General features: G+C 40.8%; 1 protein-coding gene across 1 annotated transcript in view; it reads right to left on the reverse strand.

Annotated features, from left to right (window-relative positions):
* GLP1R (glucagon like peptide 1 receptor) overlaps positions 1-19,476 on the reverse strand; it is an 81,042-nt gene that overhangs the window by 35,184 nt on the left and 26,382 nt on the right. Inside the window, exons 2-3 of the mRNA XM_030945811.1 lie at positions 18,079-18,175; positions 16,725-16,832 (exon numbers count right to left, since the gene is read on the reverse strand). Of these exons, the coding sequence (XP_030801671.1) occupies positions 16,725-16,832; positions 18,079-18,175 (205 nt within the window). The remainder of the gene's footprint in view (positions 1-16,724; positions 16,833-18,078; positions 18,176-19,476) is intronic.

The raw sequence follows: 19,476 nt of genomic DNA on the forward strand, positions 1-19,476 counted from the left end.
TTCCTTATTAGTCCCACTTTTAGTAGAAATAAAAACAAATTGAGCATCTTCTCTATTTGAAACAGCCAACCTCATCTTCATTTTACAACATCAGGGTGTCAAGGTCAGCGTGACATTACACACCCAACTGTCCCTCAGGATAAACTGGAACATTATTCACTGTAAAAATAAATTACAGCATGTCCTAGCCAATCAATTCTATTCAGGCAGAGAGATGAGAGAACGAGAAGAACAAGAGACTGCAGTTTTGTCTGTCTGCTCTGTGTCAAGTATTATAGACTTGTCCTCTGTTAACATCCATTCTCTACTTCCAGCAGGGAAATTGTTTCGGAAAAGGTAACAATTTTCTTTACAAAGCAGGGACTCTGCAGTATGAGAGCATCACTACAGCCTTCAAGACAGACTGGCTTGTTCCTGAAATGAGGAAACTTCCCTTTGATGGGGACAACAACTTACCAGAATTGAGGAGGCTGCGCCCCCATCAGCAGCTCTGTTCAGCTATCACTTGCTGCGACTTAGGTAATGCTCTCCTGAAAGGAATCACTCTTGGCTGTAAAAGCTGCTGCTAAATGTCACTCAGCCCCAACCCCCGTGCTGCTTTCTGCAAAGACATCCTAATCCCAGGACTCATGCCATGGAGCATGCAGCTAAAAACATGACATAAGGGAACAGCCTGATCCTGAAGCCTCCAGGGAGCTGGAAGAGCCCCAGCCTGCACCACTGTCCAAGCATCACATTTATCAAAGTGCTCCTTTGTGCTGGGCTTACCACCACATCATCTGAAATTATATTACCGCAACAGGCAGTTTAACTACAGGTACTTTATTTAGTATTCTTTCTCACCCTTCCTCTTCCCTCATAATGGATTAGTCATGTCAACTCCTTTGCTTTTGTAATAACAAAAGAAAAAAAACAAGCTTGTGCTTGCTTACTTGCATGCTCCCTTGCACCATGGGGAGGCTGTTAGGTGGGTGCAAGCTCACATCTGTCTCTTGGTAGGAATGTGAATGCATTTACTTCTCTTTTTCCTCTTGTTACTCTTCTTCCTTGCAGTGTTTTGGCTTTTTTAATTGGAAGAGCTGGAGGGATTCTTGGATCTTTCAAGCTAGGAACATTCACAATAGGGATGTTTGAGTCTGTTTCCCCACCTCTCACCCAAACAATACACACTACTGAAAATTATTCTCTTCCTGCAGCAAGAACTTGAAGTGAGTGACCACCTGACATGACCTCTTGCAGACCTTTACACAGCGCAAGGGAAGAGCCAACCCAGCACAGGCCACGCTGCAGGCTGCACAGACACCCCTGCATGTCCTGGAAATTCTCAGTGACAGAATCCTCTGCTGTGCTAGCAAAACCACAAAGTCACAGACACTGCAGATGGAGATGATGTTTGGCATCACACAAGGAATATTGCCTGCATAAAAATTCTTATTTAAAAGCATTCCTTTTGAAATTACATTAACACAATAGCACTAAAGATTCAAGAATTACGAAGTGTTAAGCTAAAGCTACTTAGATGAGTTCTAGTGTCACACAATAACATTGTTTCTACATACACAGTCATACATTTTTTCCCAACAGAATCCAGTTTTATTCAGGACACAGAACAAAGGGAGATAATTTAATATGAAATTACTCATTCTTACTACTGTGAGATGCAAGCCATATTTAAGCAGACTGAATCAAGTCTATACCAAATACTGCATTTTCTTATTTTTGTAGTCCATTCAAAGACCACCAACAATTCAGCTCCCCAATGAACACTAAAGGCTATTAGCTCATATGCATAAAGAGAAGATCAAAAAATAAAGATAATATTTTGGTAACATAATAAAGCCACATTTATACAAAAAGAAAATTATGCAGCCACAAAATTTGTTCTGCATGGGCATATTCAATTCTTAGTGCAGACATCATCCTTGCCAGCTCTGCAATATCTTGCCTCACTCAACGCAACTTCCTCAGTTAATGAGGCAATGATCCTGCAGAGAAGAGCCCCTTTACTGCATCTCACATGCAAATCCATTCTTCATACTGAAGGCATGAGATCTGTGAAAAAGAAAACATCACAGAACATAGCTTCATAATTAAAAACTACTTGCATAATGGTGGCCAATAAAGGTTATGGAAGCAAAGAAGACCATAACAAATCACAAAGTACTCCTTAAGTCACAAATGTATACATCAGTGGGTATGAGTGAGTATCTCAAAAATTAAAACAACTTTCTGGAAAAGAATATTGTTTTTAACAGAGTATTACCCTAAAAGGTGCTACACCCTCCAAGCATTTAATTTGAGGAACTTGTATTAAGAAGAGGCAGCCATTAACTGTGCTAGACAACACTGACACCTAACATAACTTTTTGAAATAAACTTTAAATAAAATCATAAAAGTGCACGCAATGCATGTGGGCATCAGGTTTAATAAAGAATGTTTATGAACTATAAAAGATATGTGAATTAATGCAATAAAAGAAGGCAGCTTATGAAAAACAAGTATTTATGATAATGGCACAGCTTTGTCAACATTTGGTAAGATACCAAAAAATACCATTAGAAGTTTTGTTCAGAATAAATAAAAGTGGATTGCAACAACAAATGTAACTGGAAGTTTAATGCAAAACAAACTTGTAAAAATGCTATTAAGAGGTTTTGTTTTTTAAGTTATTGGATCAGCTAATGTAATTAATAGAAGCCATCCTATTAGAAGATATTAAAATGACGCAAAAAAAAAATCTGCAGTGAAAAGTTCTCTTAAAAGGCTGCAAACCACACAACTAAAGTTGTCTCCAGGGCAGAGAAAGGGATCTATTTTACTACACCCATATTCAAAGGCCTTATAAAAATATGCAAAAAACCTTCAAAACAAGCTAAAAAGAAAGGAAATAACTAGACAAATCTATAGCACAATACTTGCTGAGCTAAAAACAACTTTGAGAAAATACAACAGATAACTAGTATGTTAAATATGCACAGCCAGGAGGGAGAGGGACATACACATGCAAATAAACACTGGTTGGTTCATGCACCTTCTGCACAAAACAAAAAGCTCCAGAACATGGAGGCTAAAACAAATGCCAGATGCTGCAAGCAAACTGCCAGTCCTTGGCAACATGGAAATTAGTGGTATTTGGTTATCCACAAAAACAATGGTATAAAAAACCACTGATTAAATAATCCTAAATTTATCATCTCACAAGACAGGTAAAAAGATAATAAAAAAAAAATCCTAAACAATAGGAAGCTTTCAGAAAATAGATCATAAAAATTATCTCAAACTATCAACCTTCATTTAGAGCTAACTACAATTCCACAAGAATTGGTCACTATCTACACAAAATAAAGAACGTGGATACTTCAAAGCAGAACAAATAAAATAAAGCATCTTGTCCATTTTAAAGACCAAAGACACACCATTCTTCTCTTCCCTAACTGCATTCCTCTCCTTGGTTCTCCTCTTCAGGTTAATTCCTTCAACCCTTCCTCCTGCTGCAATATTTAGTTCTGTGCTGCTGCTCTACCTTTGGGGGAAAAGGGAAAGGGGGCAGGAGGGCACACTATTCTACTTCTCTCTCAGCTGCTACTATTTGCCATTTTCCAAAGCCACCATCTCCTACTCTGCTCCTCCACTGCCATTTCCCAAAGCCACCATAATTAAAACTGCAACCTAACTCCAGCCTCTCACATCTCCTTTCTCGCCAGAGTCTGTTCCTCAGCCTTCCTTATCATACTCCAAGCTCCACCTGCTCCAGCCAAGCAGTGAAGAGGGGCAAAATCAACAAGGAACATCTGCTCTCAGATCTGGATCTACTGCAGCCAACAAGGCCACAAGAAGCCCTGCTCAGCTCATGCACCAAAAGCACATCTGTCCTCAACAGTCACACATTTCAAGAGAAAGGAACACTACTCCACAGTGATATGGCCTCTGGAGATAGTTGCAAACACACATAAGGAATTCACCCCCACAAGCAGCAAGACACATCACCAGTATCACAGGAGCCACATTTCTCTTTCTCATCCACATGATGAAATACAAAGTAAGATTTTGACAAAATATTCTTGGAAAACATCCGCCTTAAAACAGAGTTCTAATTTGTTGAATCTCATCATGCCAAGCGCTACAAATCTGTAAGATACTAAATACAAGCTCTTACAAATAATGGAAAAAAAAAAGAAAGGACCAAGCAATTTTATTATGGAAACCACCATCTTTTCTGTCAATAGTGTCTGGAGGCCACTAAAGCTGCAGGTATACCTGGATTTACCTTTCCTTCACAAAGTCAATCTTTACACCAATCTCAATGACTCATGCCCTTCAACCCAAAGCTGGGACCTATCCCTGATCTAAGAATCAGGATCTCTTACACTCTTATGTGGGCAATTTTCCCCAAGTTCTCAATTTCAATTTAATTTCCATTCAATTTTCATTGCTTGAGAGGTATTTGGATGGACATAAAATCCCTTTGACTTAAACTTTTCTTTTAATGCCAAGGAGCAATCCCTTCCCTTGAATATTCACTGCCAATGATACCTGACATTTAAAAAACCTTAGGCCCGCTGTCATTCATCAGTCACACCAACACAATGTTTTCCACATTTTACCCCGCTTTCATTCTGTTTAACGGAATTGTTGGTGCCCCGCTTCATTAAGTTCCAGCACCATTACCAGGCAGCTTTTGCGTGTGTAAGTCAGTTTTTTGCCTTCAGAGGAAATATGCCATGAAGCACTTGATCCTTTTCTTACCTAATTCATTTCTGCTCATTCCAATTGTCAAAAAGTAAATTAGAACCAGAAAATCATATGAGTCTGACCAGGCATCAACCAGCATTATTTTTGTCATCAAACATGTCATGTACCCAAGTTCTCTCATAAACATTGCCCAGAAAAGCTTTATTCTTATACAAAGAAAAATTAAAGTGATGTATGGGAATCCTAACAGTTAACTTTTGGAGCATGTTTGAGGAGGATTAGACTTTCAAAATTCATAGCAGGAACCTGGGTCTCAGGGAAAATCTAGTCTATGACAGAAAACTCTCAAGGGGAAAGTCACCAATAAAACATGCAAGTTAAAAAGAATAATACTGCTAAACAAATAAAACTGTGTGCATGATTAAGAAGTGTAATCCTTGTAAAGATTAGTGTATTCTCAAGTTAAAGCTGCATATGCAAAATGGCATGAAATGGGAGGATGTTCTATAATTAGACTTGCATTCAGACACCTTTTAAGTCAGTCCACATTTTTTGCAAGACTACCCTGTCAAATGAAAATATTATAAAAATTTCAACCACAGAGCTACTAACTTAAAGAGGCAAAGACTCAGCTACCTTTACCTAAAGCATTTACATACATACATATATATATATACACACACACATTGCATATACGTAGACTGAGCTGTATCTTCACCAAAATTTAACTGAGGATATTAGGAAAAGAAATAAACTTTAAGATCACTAGCACATCAGAAGCACATCTGTTATGTGAGAGGATACACGTAGGCTGGATGTGAGAGGAGTCTTTCCCACCACCCAAGGTGAAGTGCCAGGAATTCCTGAAAAGGGGAGGAAGAAGTGAGCCATATGGGCAAGTTCCTCTCCACCCATGCAGTTTTAAAATCAAGTATTCATATCTTAGTACATCTTCTGGGACTTGGGGGAAAAAAAAATCCAAGCCAATCAGTATTTTACTAATTAGCAACACTTAAGTAAGCTGAAAGTCAACAATCTGTTTTCAGCAAGGCATTTAATTATGTAGCAAACACTATTGCTTATTCAGACCCTTAATTAGTTCACTTTACTCATCCACAGCAATTAAAAACTGCAAGTTCTTAGGTGTAAGTAACCTGAAGAAAGCTTTGAGGTCCCTCTGTTTAAGAGTGCACTGGTACAGAAAACAAATAAATGCAAGTAGATAATAACTTCAGTTATGCAAGTATGTAATGAGAACACAGATGAAGTCTAAGATATCAAACATAACAAACATATTTAGTTATCTGCTAGACTAGCATGGGCAAGGCACAGAGACAGTCCAGCTCTTCCTTGCAGCTGGGTCTACTGATGTTCACTTCTCATTGAAAGGCACTATTCATGGCCTGATCAGCTGTAGGCAATGTCTCAAGCACTCACAAAATTAAGCTCAGCTACGTGTTTTCTGAGGTGTGTCTTGACATCCTTGACAGTGCATTTCAAGGAATTACTTTAAACAAAAACATGATACAGTTATAACTAAAAAATTACTGGAAAACATACAGTCCTGCCAACTGCTCCAACTCCCACAGGCACAGCAAGCTGATATGCTACAGCAGGCTCCTCCAGAAGCGCAAAAAACCATAATTCTTTCTAGAAGGTCTCAGGTGACCAGATCTATACCTGACATATATGTGATGGAAGGATGATATTCATATGTGCATTTCAATGTGTGGCTATGTGCAAATTTTCCTGTTCTATAACACATTTGATATATCTTGGTTGCAGCAGGAGGAGAATCAGAGTAGAGAACTTTTCATTGTCCCTACAGAAAGTCACATCTCAGCCCAGCTGGAAGGTCATATGTCACTGCTCTATTGTATGCACCTCAACCTGAAGTTAAGCAGCAGTTTCTTCAAAAAGCTGTTTCTTTTACTTAAGCAAAATTGATAAAACAGAGAATGGCATTGCCACGTGGCCCAAAATAACTGTATGTTATAACATCTATCTGTTAGTGATTTTAAAAATTATTTCTGCCAACACCCCCTATACCTACCCTTGAGATGAGTAACATATGTTTTGAGTTCTCTAGTATACTACCAGAGGGAGACTGACAAACAGAGGCAGAGGTAAACTTGGAAGACTAAGTTTTTTTTTTATTATTACTTTTATTACTGTAAGCACACTAAAATTGCCAATTAGCTTGAGACAGCTTCTGATGCAAGGAAATATAAATGTTGAATTGCTTACGGGTCAGCAAATGCAAAGAAACATTTTTCACTGAAAAAAGGTCACACCTTTTTCAGCATTATGGAGAACTTTCCGGAAGCTTGGTTTTATTAAAGCAAGGAAGGGAAGAAATTTAATAAATGTCTAATCATCTTCAGAGTATCCAATATTTGAAGTGAAATTTATTTTCTTGCACGCAAAAAGACAAGCAGGTACTTAAACTATACACCCACGAAGACATCTGCTGTCTCGGATTTAAAAGACCATCTCAAACTGCGAAGCTGGATGATTAAACAAAAATTGAGAGAGATTAAACCTGACAAGGTTTAACTTGGTCCTTTGAACCAAATGTTCCTGCCATGCACATAACTTCAAAAACTGTCTGAAGGAAAACTCTCACACAAATGCCTGCTTCCTCCACTGTAGGGTTTTCCACAGAGCCCTCTAGAAAGCAACAGAGTTTCTTTGGTTTGCATTGCACAGGCAACACCAGAGCTTCACCGCCACAGCTCTGCTTCTGTTTCACAAACAAAATCAAACATCTTTTTTTTATGTTTTTGCTTCTTTCTGGCACTATGGTACTCTGTCCCCAAATTCCCTCCCCGAGTTTGAACAGTGTGCAAATGGAACTTAGGGAAAGGGAAGAGGACCAGGACATCGGATCTAATCCTGCAGCACAGCAGATGCCTCAGGAGTTCAGATGCTTGAGCACCAGCCCTGAATGACCATGTCTGATAGCAAGGGGCTGAGAAGGGTACTAAATCACAGTTAAGAAAAGATAAGCTGCAGAAGCTTTTCCAATGGTCCAGGCACCCCAGGAGTAATGACACAAAATCCTGCTGAGGCAGAAGTGTACGTGTGATTCTCACCTGTGTCAGAATACAGCATGACCCAGACACAAAGCACTTGTGGCAGCACCTTGACAAACACAACAAGGTTCTGTTCCCTTTCTCAGCCCTTCTCCTTCTCCCAGCCACAGATAGATTTAGTTTGGGATCAGATGAATTCATTTCGCTTGTGGTTTTCCTGCTTGTGTAGCAGGGAATGGAATCTTCAATATTGCTGTATGTGATACCACTACAATGGTGTAATCGTGCAAGTTCAATTACACTCTTGGGAAAAGAAAGGCACACACAAGAAGGAAGGTATTAATTCATGATTTAAGCAACAGCCAGGACTAACTTAGACACTAATGCTGGGTGGGAACTGTGCAGACAATTTCCATGATCTCTGCTGCACCACAATAAGGTTAGTCTATCTCTCATAACCCTAAGGGAAATTGCTTTAAACAATCATAAATCCTCATGGTTAAACTGCTAACCTCTGGTACTTCAGAGTTCCAAGGTAACACCCCACTCCACCCAAAGCCTCATGCAGAGCCCCTACCTAAAGACAAATCAGGAAAAGAAGTCCTGCCACCGGAGAGAAAATGGAGAGTGCTGGAAGAGGGTCTCAAATGTAGGTTACAGCAGGGGAAAATGAGAAAGATCTGACCTCGATGTATCCTTGTAACTGATGGTACTCTGGAACAGCAACCCAGTCTGATCTCTGCATTTCCACACTCCCACGTGAAGCTCAGCTCATACAATCTCTATGACTGGGCAAAATTATTGTGTGAAGTACAGCTGTGGTGCCAGGTACCTCCACAATTTAATCAGACTGACTCCATTTCTAGCAGCCAGAGGCAGCCACAAGGTTACCATCAGAGGTCATCTGGTATTACTGCTGGGTTAGTCCGCCACCAGAAAGACTTTCAGGTCTCCCACGTCACAGGCTGGAAACCAATGTTGTTTCCAAGGGTCCCCAGGCTGTACTTTACCTGATGATCTGGGAGAACAAAGGAGCAGGTGTCACCACTGCAACACATAACGTAGTAAAGAGAGGGTAATACAGAAAATAAAGTAAATTATAGGAGACAAGTGATTCAAGCAAAAGTGAATGATAACGGAAGTTATTAGGTAAACAAAGAAAACCATTTCAAACTAGGAGAAAGGTAGATCTAGAAAGCATAGGGAACTACAAAGCACTGGAGCCTCATGGACAACATCAGTTAAGGCATACAAGCCACCTGGCCCTTTACCAGGCAAGAGAAACATTACAATTTAATGAGATCTTGGTAGTGCACAAGTCCTCCAAAGGCCCGTGTATGGCTGTAATGGAAGGCTACATAGCAGTACAGCCAAATTGTTAGGTCTTATGCCTCCCTCCAGGACTGAAAAGAATCCAGTGCACTCCTGGGGCACAGCTTCTGGCTTAGTTTCCTCCAAAGAAACAGACACCAAAGCTGCTCGAACTAAATCAGTCTCAGCAAGCAGCACAATCAGGGGCAGCTTCAAAATTCACTACTGTGCCATAGCAAGATACCAACACAGACACAGACTGGCATCAATCTAATTCAGGTGTCAGACCCCTCAAAACTAGAGACAGGTTCTAAGCTGGAACAAAAGCATTCAAAGATTACAGATTTTGAGTGGAGATCTGAGCAACAGCCACATCTGTGTTGATGCAAGTCTGCAGCCAGCCTTGGTGCAGTCCAGTGCATATAGGAGCAACTGATGCAGCTACTGTTCACATAACTCTTGCCTGAAACTAGTACCTCTGGAAGGTTTTTTAATTAAAAAGGATTTAGTGCTATTAAACAATAAAATATCAGAACCCCAGAGGAGGCATAATTGCAAGATGAATTGTGCAGCTTGACAGTTTCCAAATCCACATGGTGTTACTGGCAGCTGGCCTTCAATTATGAGAAGGTAACAAGAAAAAGCACAGAGCCAGTGACAGTGAGGCAAGGTGCCCATTGTCCCTTAAAGGAGCCCCTACTGCTCCCCTCAGAGCTTCTGCACTGATTGGCTTTGAGACAGCTACTGCCCCAGAACCTGTCATAACCTCTCCAACCGCAATGTGGATAGCAAGGTGCGCAAAGTTTACCTGGTGCAACTTCAATGTTATCATAACCTGAGTGGGCTTCACACACAGGAGGCAAAAGCTTTAACTCTGTCAGCCACAAGTATAGAAAATTTGCCTTCAACAAGCTCTGGCTGTGGACCAAGATCTGCACTGGTAACTTTGCAGAACAAATTCATTTAACAATAACCTCCCTCCTGCTACTTCAGCATCTCCCCACAAAGACCTGCCCTCAGTGGGAGTTGCATAAGAACAAATAAAAGCCAAACTAGAGTGAAATAGTCTTCACAGATTTGAGAGACTTCTGTAGTTTGCTTTTTCAAAGATGTATAAACAGGCCAAAAAAAAGCTTTGATTTGGGTTTTTTTGGGGGGGATAGGGAAGCAAGTCATGCCAAAGTTAAGCATGTCCTTGTTTTGATAGTCTATATGTTTCTCTTCATATTTTGAAAGCATTTAAAAATAACACTTGAAAACCAAGAAATCTTCCCAAAGAGAAAATATAAGAATTTCCCTACAGAGCCCTGAACAGAATACTTTGACCAAATGAGATTTCCTTCCATGTTCCAATTGCCTCAAATGATTCTGCTTCTTGCTGTCAAGAAGCAAGAAAGAGCTCCCTCACTACATGCATAAAGCTATTTTATATGGCTCTCAAGGGACACAGATGACTTTATGAACTCCTGCCATGTAGTTGCAGCCCAGCAGCGTCTGGGCTCTTCACTTGCTAGGACACCAACCCCTGTGCTGTGAGACACATCAGCCACCTATTTCTCATTCCAGTGACAATGATTTAACCTGAAGCAGAGGTTACCCTAAACCTCAGCTACTTTGGCTTTAGTGGAATACTGATTACCCAGATAACCATAATATTCTTATTTCACAATTTTATTTTAAGAAAATAATAATAATGACCAATATACTTGAAGCAGATGAATGCTAATATAGCTGCAATCACACTTATCAGGAAACTGATCTACATGAGAGAAGAAAAAATAAAACCAAAACTCAAAGGCATGAGGAGAAATCCCCATATCTCAGTTGGGTGAAATTTCCAATCTAGTTTGCTGCATATCTACTGATGAAAAATGACAGCAGTGCCACTGAAGAAAGAGAAAATAACCCAATATTCAGAACATATCTCAAAAGGGCACCCACAAATGAAAACCCACTATTTCAGCAGAACCTATAATAGTAAACTCCCTGTAAAAATTCAGGTTTAATTTACTCGTCTGTCACAAAAAAAGTCTGTAGCAGTACAGGCATACATGGTTTCAACCATAAAATCTTGGTCTAATGTTGCGATTTTTCTTCTATTCAATTATCATGAACACATTCCCAGCCCTCAGAGTCCATCCTTGCAGACAGCATGCCAATAGTGACTCTTTCAGGGATGCTGACACACCTGTAGGTAACACAACAAAAAAAAAGTCTCAGCCTCAGCGCTTCCAAAGAGATCTGACACGAGTGGGACAGTATTGATTGTCTCTGCTGTACTTTATAGGCTGCCTTTGCAAGCAGCATTTTCAAAAAGGGTTGAAAACAAACGTTGCAATCACAAGGGAAATGATCTTGAAAGGAAAAATCTCGCAAATGCACATATTCCTTAGCACAAAAGGCCTCTAAGCCCATCCTGCACGGATTTGTCTGGCAAAAGGCTGGTCTTGAGTCTCTGTATGCACACAAGTCTGAACAGGCACACAGCACTGGACACCAGATTAACTCAAGTTTCTCAATGAACAGATTCCCATCTCCCTGCAGCTGCTCTTGAGATAAATGCTCAATCCAAAGAACTGGAGAAAGCATTTCTGCTGAACCATGCCCACAATGCAGACAGGGATTCAGAAGCTGCCAAATTAAAGGAACAAGCAGAATGTCACACCTCAGTGAGCAGCTCTGTGGCATCACATAGGGACAAGAACTGACATCATGGGCAGTTGGACTACTCACATACCTGCTGAGCACATAAAAAGTTCCTCATACCACTTTCAGCCTGCCACTCTGCTAGGCAACCTGCTGGGCCACATCTGCTGCTGAGATTTGCAGAAGGGCAGGCTCAAGACTGACAGCCACTAGGATAAGAGTGGTACACAAACAGCAAAAGCTATTAAAGCATAGTTTGCAAAACCTGGAACTCCCCAAGGAGTGCTCCAGATTTCCAAACATTTACCATGCCAATTCTTCTCCCCATCTTGTATTCTGGCTAACACCAACAGAAATTTCTAATATCTGACAATAATTGGTTACCAAGACTTATCTTATAAAAAAAAATAACAGAAGCAGAGAATCACACAGCAGTCAACACTGGGCTGAGACTCTGGATATTTCCAAATACAGCAAGGAACTAGAGCGCTCAGATTCATGTCTAGTCAGGCAATGATCATCTTCTTCAAGGACAGAGACTCCACAACCTCTCTATCTGTCCTAGGTATTTGACAAACCTCACCATAAAGTAATTACGTTTAAAGGAAATTTTCTGTATTTCAATATGTGAGCATACACATTGATAAGATTTTCCCTGAGGCTTCTCTTCTCCAGGCTGAAGAACCGCAGCTTTCTCAGTCTCACCTTGTAAGACAGGCACTCCCATTCCTTAATAAACTTCAGTCATTTGCTGGACCTGCTGAAGTAATTCCATGTCTCTCTCATACTGGGGAGCCCAGAACTGGACAAAGCACCCCAGACGTGTCACCCTCCGGAGCAGAGGGGAAGTATCATCCTTTTGAACTGCCATTAATGCTTTCCTAATACTACCCAGGAAGCCACTGGTGCCCTTTGCCTCAAGGGCACACTGCTGCTCATGATGAGCTTGGTGTCCAGCAGTACCTCCAAGGCCTTTTCTGCAAAGTTGCTTTCCAGCCAGTCAGCACTGATACACTCAATTACTCCTCGCCAGGGGCAGAACCTCACAGGATTCCTGTCAGTCCATTTTTTCAGCCTTTTGTCGAATTCACATTTCATCAGTTTGTCAAGGAGGATGTTATGGGAGCCAGCATCAAAAGTCTTACTAAAGTCAAGATAAACACCTCCATTGCGCTTCCCTTAGCCACCAGGCTAGTCCTCTTATCAGGTTCATCATGCATGATTTCACATTCATAAACCTATGTTGACTACTCCTAATCACCTTCTTGTCCTCTAAGTGCTAGGAAACCATTCCCAAGATTATTTGTTCCGTTACTTGCCTGGGACTGACAGAAAGCCAATCAACTGTAATTCCCCAGATTTGCCTCCTTGCACTTCTTGAAGATAGTGGTGACAATTGCAGGACTCTCCCTCAATTGCCATGACCTTTCAAAGATACTCAAAAGTGACCTCACATCAGTATTAATCAGCTCATTCACCACTCATCAGTACATCTTTCCAATTGCTGTGGACTTGGATATACCACATGAAAGTGTTCCGTATTCTGATCCTCATCCAGTTAGAGTAGTCTTCATTGCTTCCAACTTTATCACTGATCACAGTGGCCTCAGATTGCTGAAGGTGAGTGAGTTTTACCAGTAAAGGCCATGATGAAAGCAGTGAATACTTCAGTCATTTCCCCATTCTTTGTCAAAGATTCTCCCGCTGCACTTAGCAGTAGATACACTTTTTTTTTTCTCATATCTGTTTAGAAGCCCTTTTTGTTGCTCTTCACCTCACTTGACAAGATTCTGGGTGGACTCTGGCTTTCCCAATGCTGTCCTTTAATGACCAGCGTATGCTTCCTGGATTACCTTTCCCTGTTTCCAGCTCTTCTACATTTTTAGACCAAAGTGGTTAAATCATGAAGAGACTCAGACTCAATGCTTCCTCTGTTTCAGTACCCCATGATAAGCAACATTTGGTTTCAAGTGACTCAATTCACTTCCCAGGGGATTTCTGGGGGTATACCCCAGCAAGATTTCTACAAACTTGAAAACCTGACTCCTAGTCAAGAGAGCAGCAGTCTTAAATATTTGAGCACACTTGGCTGAAGCACTTCCTACTTGATGACCTTCCCCAAACATATTTTGAAGATACTTCCCAAACAACATCTCATCTTTACCTCCTCTCCGTTTCCAGGATATGAGATGGAAGCCCTGAACTGCTAGAACCTATTTCAAGTGCCAAGCAGGGGGCTAAGCAAGAACAAGTAATAAACATCCTTTAGTGACCACTGTAAATCACAGGGTGTTCAATTTTCTATTGCTCTAGATCCTCTATTACTAAGACATTACCTCTTCATCACAGCACTGATTAGCATTCACTTTGAACATGACTCCACAAGATGTCATGGAATCCTATCAGGTGATGGTAATTCAGGCTCCTCAATTGCATACCTGGCAGAGATACAAACTTCTTGTTTTATATTGGACAGTAAAAGACCTCCTTGTTCCATTCTTATTCCTTGCTGATAAAACAGAAGTTGAGGTATATGCACAATTTGCTCAAAGGAACAAATCCAAGGGTTTAATGATTTTCTGAAGTGTTTTGCAATTCTCCCTAGCAAGGAGTTTACAAAATGCTGCTCTTCTCACTGAAACAAACACTGTTTTCAGGATAATTAATTTTTAAAAAAACTTATTTCCAAAAGTATGAAAGATATTGCACATTCAAGTAATTTATTAATCTGCAGTATTGCATTAAACCATGGCTTTTTCCAGCAGTGGTTTCAAGAGCAGTTGAAAGTCCAGGGTCTTAAAGACTGAAAATAAACAGGTTTACAGGAAAGAAGTTAAAGTCTGCAAAGAGTTTTAGGTATCCAGACAAAAAAGCATTATTGGAAAAAATTCTGCAATACCCAGTGATTTTATGTTAATTATGAGGTAAATATTAATTTCATACACTTGAAAAAAGCTTGCTAATCCATTCCAAAAGCATAACATCTTTAATAACCTCAGGAGGATCAGCAAACAGCATTTTAACTTCTGAAGTCACTCAGGAAAGCAGGCAAGGCTGGAGATGTAACCAAGGGTGGCCTCTGCAAGGAGAGGCTGAAGCTGCCCCATGCTGGACACGACTGGCTCCAAATATCCACTGCAGGGCACAGCTGAGCCTCTCAGCCAAGATCACAGAATCAGCCAGGTTGGAAAAGACCTTTGAGACCATAGAGTCCAACCTATGAACTAGCACCACCTTATCAACTAGACCATGGCACCTCAGGGAACACATGTGCAAGAAAGAGCCAAACACTGCCTGGCAGTGAGGAGTGAGAAAAGAAGTGTGAGAAACAGCCCTGTGCAGAGCACTACGCTCAGAGATGGAGGTGAGGAGATGCTGCAAGCACCAGGGCAGAGACTTCTTCACAGTCCCTGGGCTTCCTTGGTGGATCAGGTAAACTGACTGGTGGGCTGTCAAACACACCCCTGGCTTCTTTCCCTCCTCAACAGGATGGGGCAGAAAAAGTAGGATGTAATATCTTGCTGGTCAAGATAAGTAAGTAAGCAGGAGAAGTAATGGGAAAAACTGGGACTGGATGTTACCACAGAAGGGAACAACTACAAGGAATCCTTAGTGGTTGTAAAGCAGTGAAGGGCCCGGGGGTGTAGTAGTGTTGTATGCATAAATTTATAACCTTTGTCAGTGTTGTGGTGACATTTTGATTTAAGTGTGAGAATTTACACACACACAGCCAACCCTTCAAGATAATGACAGTTTAATAAGTAAAACAAAAGCTGCACATGCAAGTAAATCAAAATAAGGAATTTATTTACTGCCGCCCATTCACATCCAGTCACTTCTTGGAAAGCAGGGCCTCAGAATGGATAACCACTACATGGGAAGACACCATCATGAATGCCTCTACTCACTTCTCCCTCTTCTTCCCTCTTTCCCTGAGCTTTACTGCCAACCACATCACAGAGCAGGAATATCCCTTTAGTCACATAAGCTCAGCTGTCCCAGTTATGTCCCCTCCCAACCTCAAGCAGACCCCCAGGCTCTCTGGCCTCAGGCAGGGCCTGGAGTAAGTGCTTTGACACTGAGCAAGGGCTGTTGTGAAGAAAGTCATCTCCAACTCAGCTAGACCCAAGATCATCTCCACCCCCCATTTCATGCTATTTGTATTATGCCCAGGTCCCACATTACACATACGATTAAGTAATCTCTGACTATCCCATCCCTTCTCTTCATCATTCCTGATATCCCTCCATACCAACACAACACGTTCTCCATACTTACACCATACACTTTGCACCCATCAATCAGAACTATATATTCTCATTAACTAATATCCTCTGTCCTTTAACAGAGGCCAAAGCCAATTCTCCACATCGTTGGAGCTGGCTAATAAACTGTTTCATTTAGCCTTCAAATAGAAAGGTCTTCACAAAGTACAAGCTGTACAAGTCACTGGTTTGAAAGACAGAATGCTAGACAAACTGATCTAATACACCTTGCCTTCAAGTGTACATGTACATAAGGCTGTAAAATCTAAAGGTGCCATTCAGTCCTTGAGAGAAGTCTTTGCAACCACTGAAAATGCCTTCATCTCACAGTGTTCTGAGAAATGAGTTTATCTCAGGAAGCAGCACAAAACACTCTCACTTCAGACTTTTCCATCTCTATTTTCTAAAGGATGATGTACCAGTTACCTTTGTTACTTTTATCTCAGTTTTCCAACTAAGCCATTATCATTGTTAGACAGCTCTGTGTGCTTGCTGAAGGCTACGTTATTAACAGTCATCACTATCCAAGCAGCAAAACCAGATGAGAACAAAAAATATCCAAACTAAACACAACCTTTAAGAAGTCTGTTCTCTCATTTTCATCTTCTCCTCTAAACAGAGATAAAGAATGTCTCATACTAATACCAGTCCCTGCTTTTATGTTACAGAGAACTGACTGCACTCACAGACATTTAAACCCATCTTGTCCTTGCTAAGACTGGGCAAGGAAAATAGGATTGGTTTAAAGCTGTGCCTATAGGGAAAGGCTCTTACCTGCATTAGCCCAGGGAAGATACCAGGGGCAGCTGACATTCACGTAGGTGCCAGGGAGTCCATCTGGCCAGCAGGCATAATCATCAAATGTTCTGTTGCAGAACTTGCCTTCTGCAGAGAGAGAGAAGGGAGGCTCATGCCACTGCCTTGTACTAATACAGTATGAAGGAAAAGACTGAAGAGCAGAATATAATAGGAGATACAGACACATACATTTAAGCTCTGATGTGGAATTATACAACATTTTTTTATCCAAAAGAGTGAATTTATCTTCACACAGGAAACCATTGTTTCAGGGAGGAACTAAGGAACAGATTAGGGTTTTACACTGACTCAACAGACAAGGAAGCAATGGATTAGTACTAATTTATCTATCTTTTTTCACACCCTTACTTGTCACAGTTTAATTTAAAATAATTTTTGCTATGAACACTAAAGATAATAATTCCTCAGAATAATTCAAATTCATGCAGTTGGAAAGCCTACCCTAATTTATAGGTCCACCAATGAAATACCCACACACAACCATAACTTTGCATTACAGCTTAATCAACATGAGAATACTTCTACTTCAGATTCATTAAACTGTCATTCTTAGAGGGCAGCACTCAACTGCTCAACAGAATAATGCAGCAGCGGGAGATGAATGTGTCCCTGCCATTGTCATCAGCTACTGCTCTCACTCTGACATAATAATGTAGTTGAGACAAGGAATATTAACAGTTTAGAAATAATTCCTCACAGGCACACCTTCAGACACATCTTCAGTGTGTCACAAAAGCACTGAAGCAGAGGAGAGGCTGCATGGTGTCCAACTGTGGGCATTACTGACAAGTCACCACTTGTCCTCTAAACACCACGATGCTGGCACATCACAGATGCTCTCAGCATATTACAGTAGCTCAAACACTAAGACAAGCTACAGTCTCCTTAAGTTACTTGCTGCTATTTCCAAAGCAATTTCAGCATTTTACAAGGCTCAGAATAGCTTATACCAACTTTACAACCAACAAACTCCTAGTTCAATGTGAACAGCATGGTCCCAGATTTCAAAACACCTTGACACCTAAAGAAGTTTCAGGTCTATTACATTAGTGGCTGTTTGATATAGTAGAGCTACCACTTGCCACTGCATAACACTCTGGACCTAAAGACAAACATCTTCACAATGAAATTGCTCCATAAAATGCTTCCCCCAGCAGAGGGAAGAGCCCCACAGAGAGCAGGCAGGAGCAAATGGGATAAAGGAGCAATGAACCAGAAAGAAGTATTTTCAAGTTCATAATTGGTCCCTTGCTACTGCTATCATGCATTTTAAAAATTAATACATCCTATCCCTACCAGATTAGCTTACCTGCCACAATGGGGGGTGTCTCATACAAGTATTTCTGGCACTGGAGCTGATATTCCTTCCATTTCTGCACAACCTCAGAGAGGGATCCATCCGAACTCTGAAAGAGAAATCACAAGTCTCAGACATTGCAGGGATTTAAACTGTAGGGTTCTTCATGCAAAATGAGTGAGTGAGTGTGAAAATGTCTACAAAAAGCCAGAACAGCACTGCTTATCACAAACGGCAGAAGATGATGCTATGTATTTGCCTAATTTCAACCAAAAAACAAAATCCCCTTCTATTTGTACCACAAGGAAACAAAAACTCCACAAACTATACCATGACCTCACCGAAACCCACACTGAGATAGCCCTGCTCTCTTGAACATGCCCCAGTTGTGTGATTTATTATCTCATGAAAAGACAGGGACAGCAGTAAGTCCTTTATTAGTAGAGGGGTTTTTTCCAACAGCAGTATTTCTGCCTTCCCATAAATGAAAACAAGCTAATTCACTGTATTCAGCAGATGTTCCGCAAGCATTCTTCCAAAATGTGGATGAAAGCTTTTCCAGCCTTTTTTTTCTTTTTGATGAACAGCTTTTCCCTGCATCCTGCATATTTTTCCTGCAAATGACAGAAGATGTGGAGCCTCCTTTTTTGCAGATTTTGACAGGCTGCAGGTCCCACCATCAGCTCCCCAAGTAGCGACAGGGCAGGGGAAAAGTATGTACAAACTTGGTCTGAGGACAAAGGAAATTAGCTGTTATTAGAGTGAGCAGCTAACTCAGGGCTGGCTGCTCACTCAACCCTAGCAGATGTCCTACCTGGCTCACAGAGATCCAGCTTTGCTCACTGCATTTGAGTAGAGACATTACTCCTTCTCCCCCCTCTCTGTATTTGTACAAACCAAGTTTAAATATCCGGATTAGGAGGCTGTAAGTGATTAACAATGCAAGTAACTCATCCTTCTTTTTCCAGAGAAAGCCCCATGGATGTCTCAGACATACAATCAGAAGCATGAACCTAATGGTACAACACACTAATGCTGCTGAGTGGAAGGAAGTTCATTTAATCCCAGATGCCAATCAGTTTATTTAGTGAAGCATGAGGGTAAATAATCCTTGCAGTTCTACCCTCCCAGCTTCAATTGCTAATTTTTATTTTCCACTTGTGCTTCTAAACCTTTTCCAGATGGTTAGAATAAAACTAGAGTATGGGAAGAATAATTTTTAAATGAAGAAGTAATTTTAAAACTCTACTGCATTTCAGGAAAGTCAAACTGAATTCTGTCCACTGCAACCAATAAGACTAAAATTTAGACACCAGGGCAATCACCTTGGTATAAAAGAACAGAAAAGACCCCTCAAGTCCTCTTCTTTTATATCCTTCCAATTAAAAACCCATTTGAAAAGAAATAAAA

This window comes from Camarhynchus parvulus, chromosome 3, assembly GCF_901933205.1.
Source record: "Camarhynchus parvulus chromosome 3, STF_HiC, whole genome shotgun sequence".
Classification (NCBI taxonomy): domain Eukaryota; kingdom Metazoa; phylum Chordata; class Aves; order Passeriformes; family Thraupidae; genus Camarhynchus; species Camarhynchus parvulus.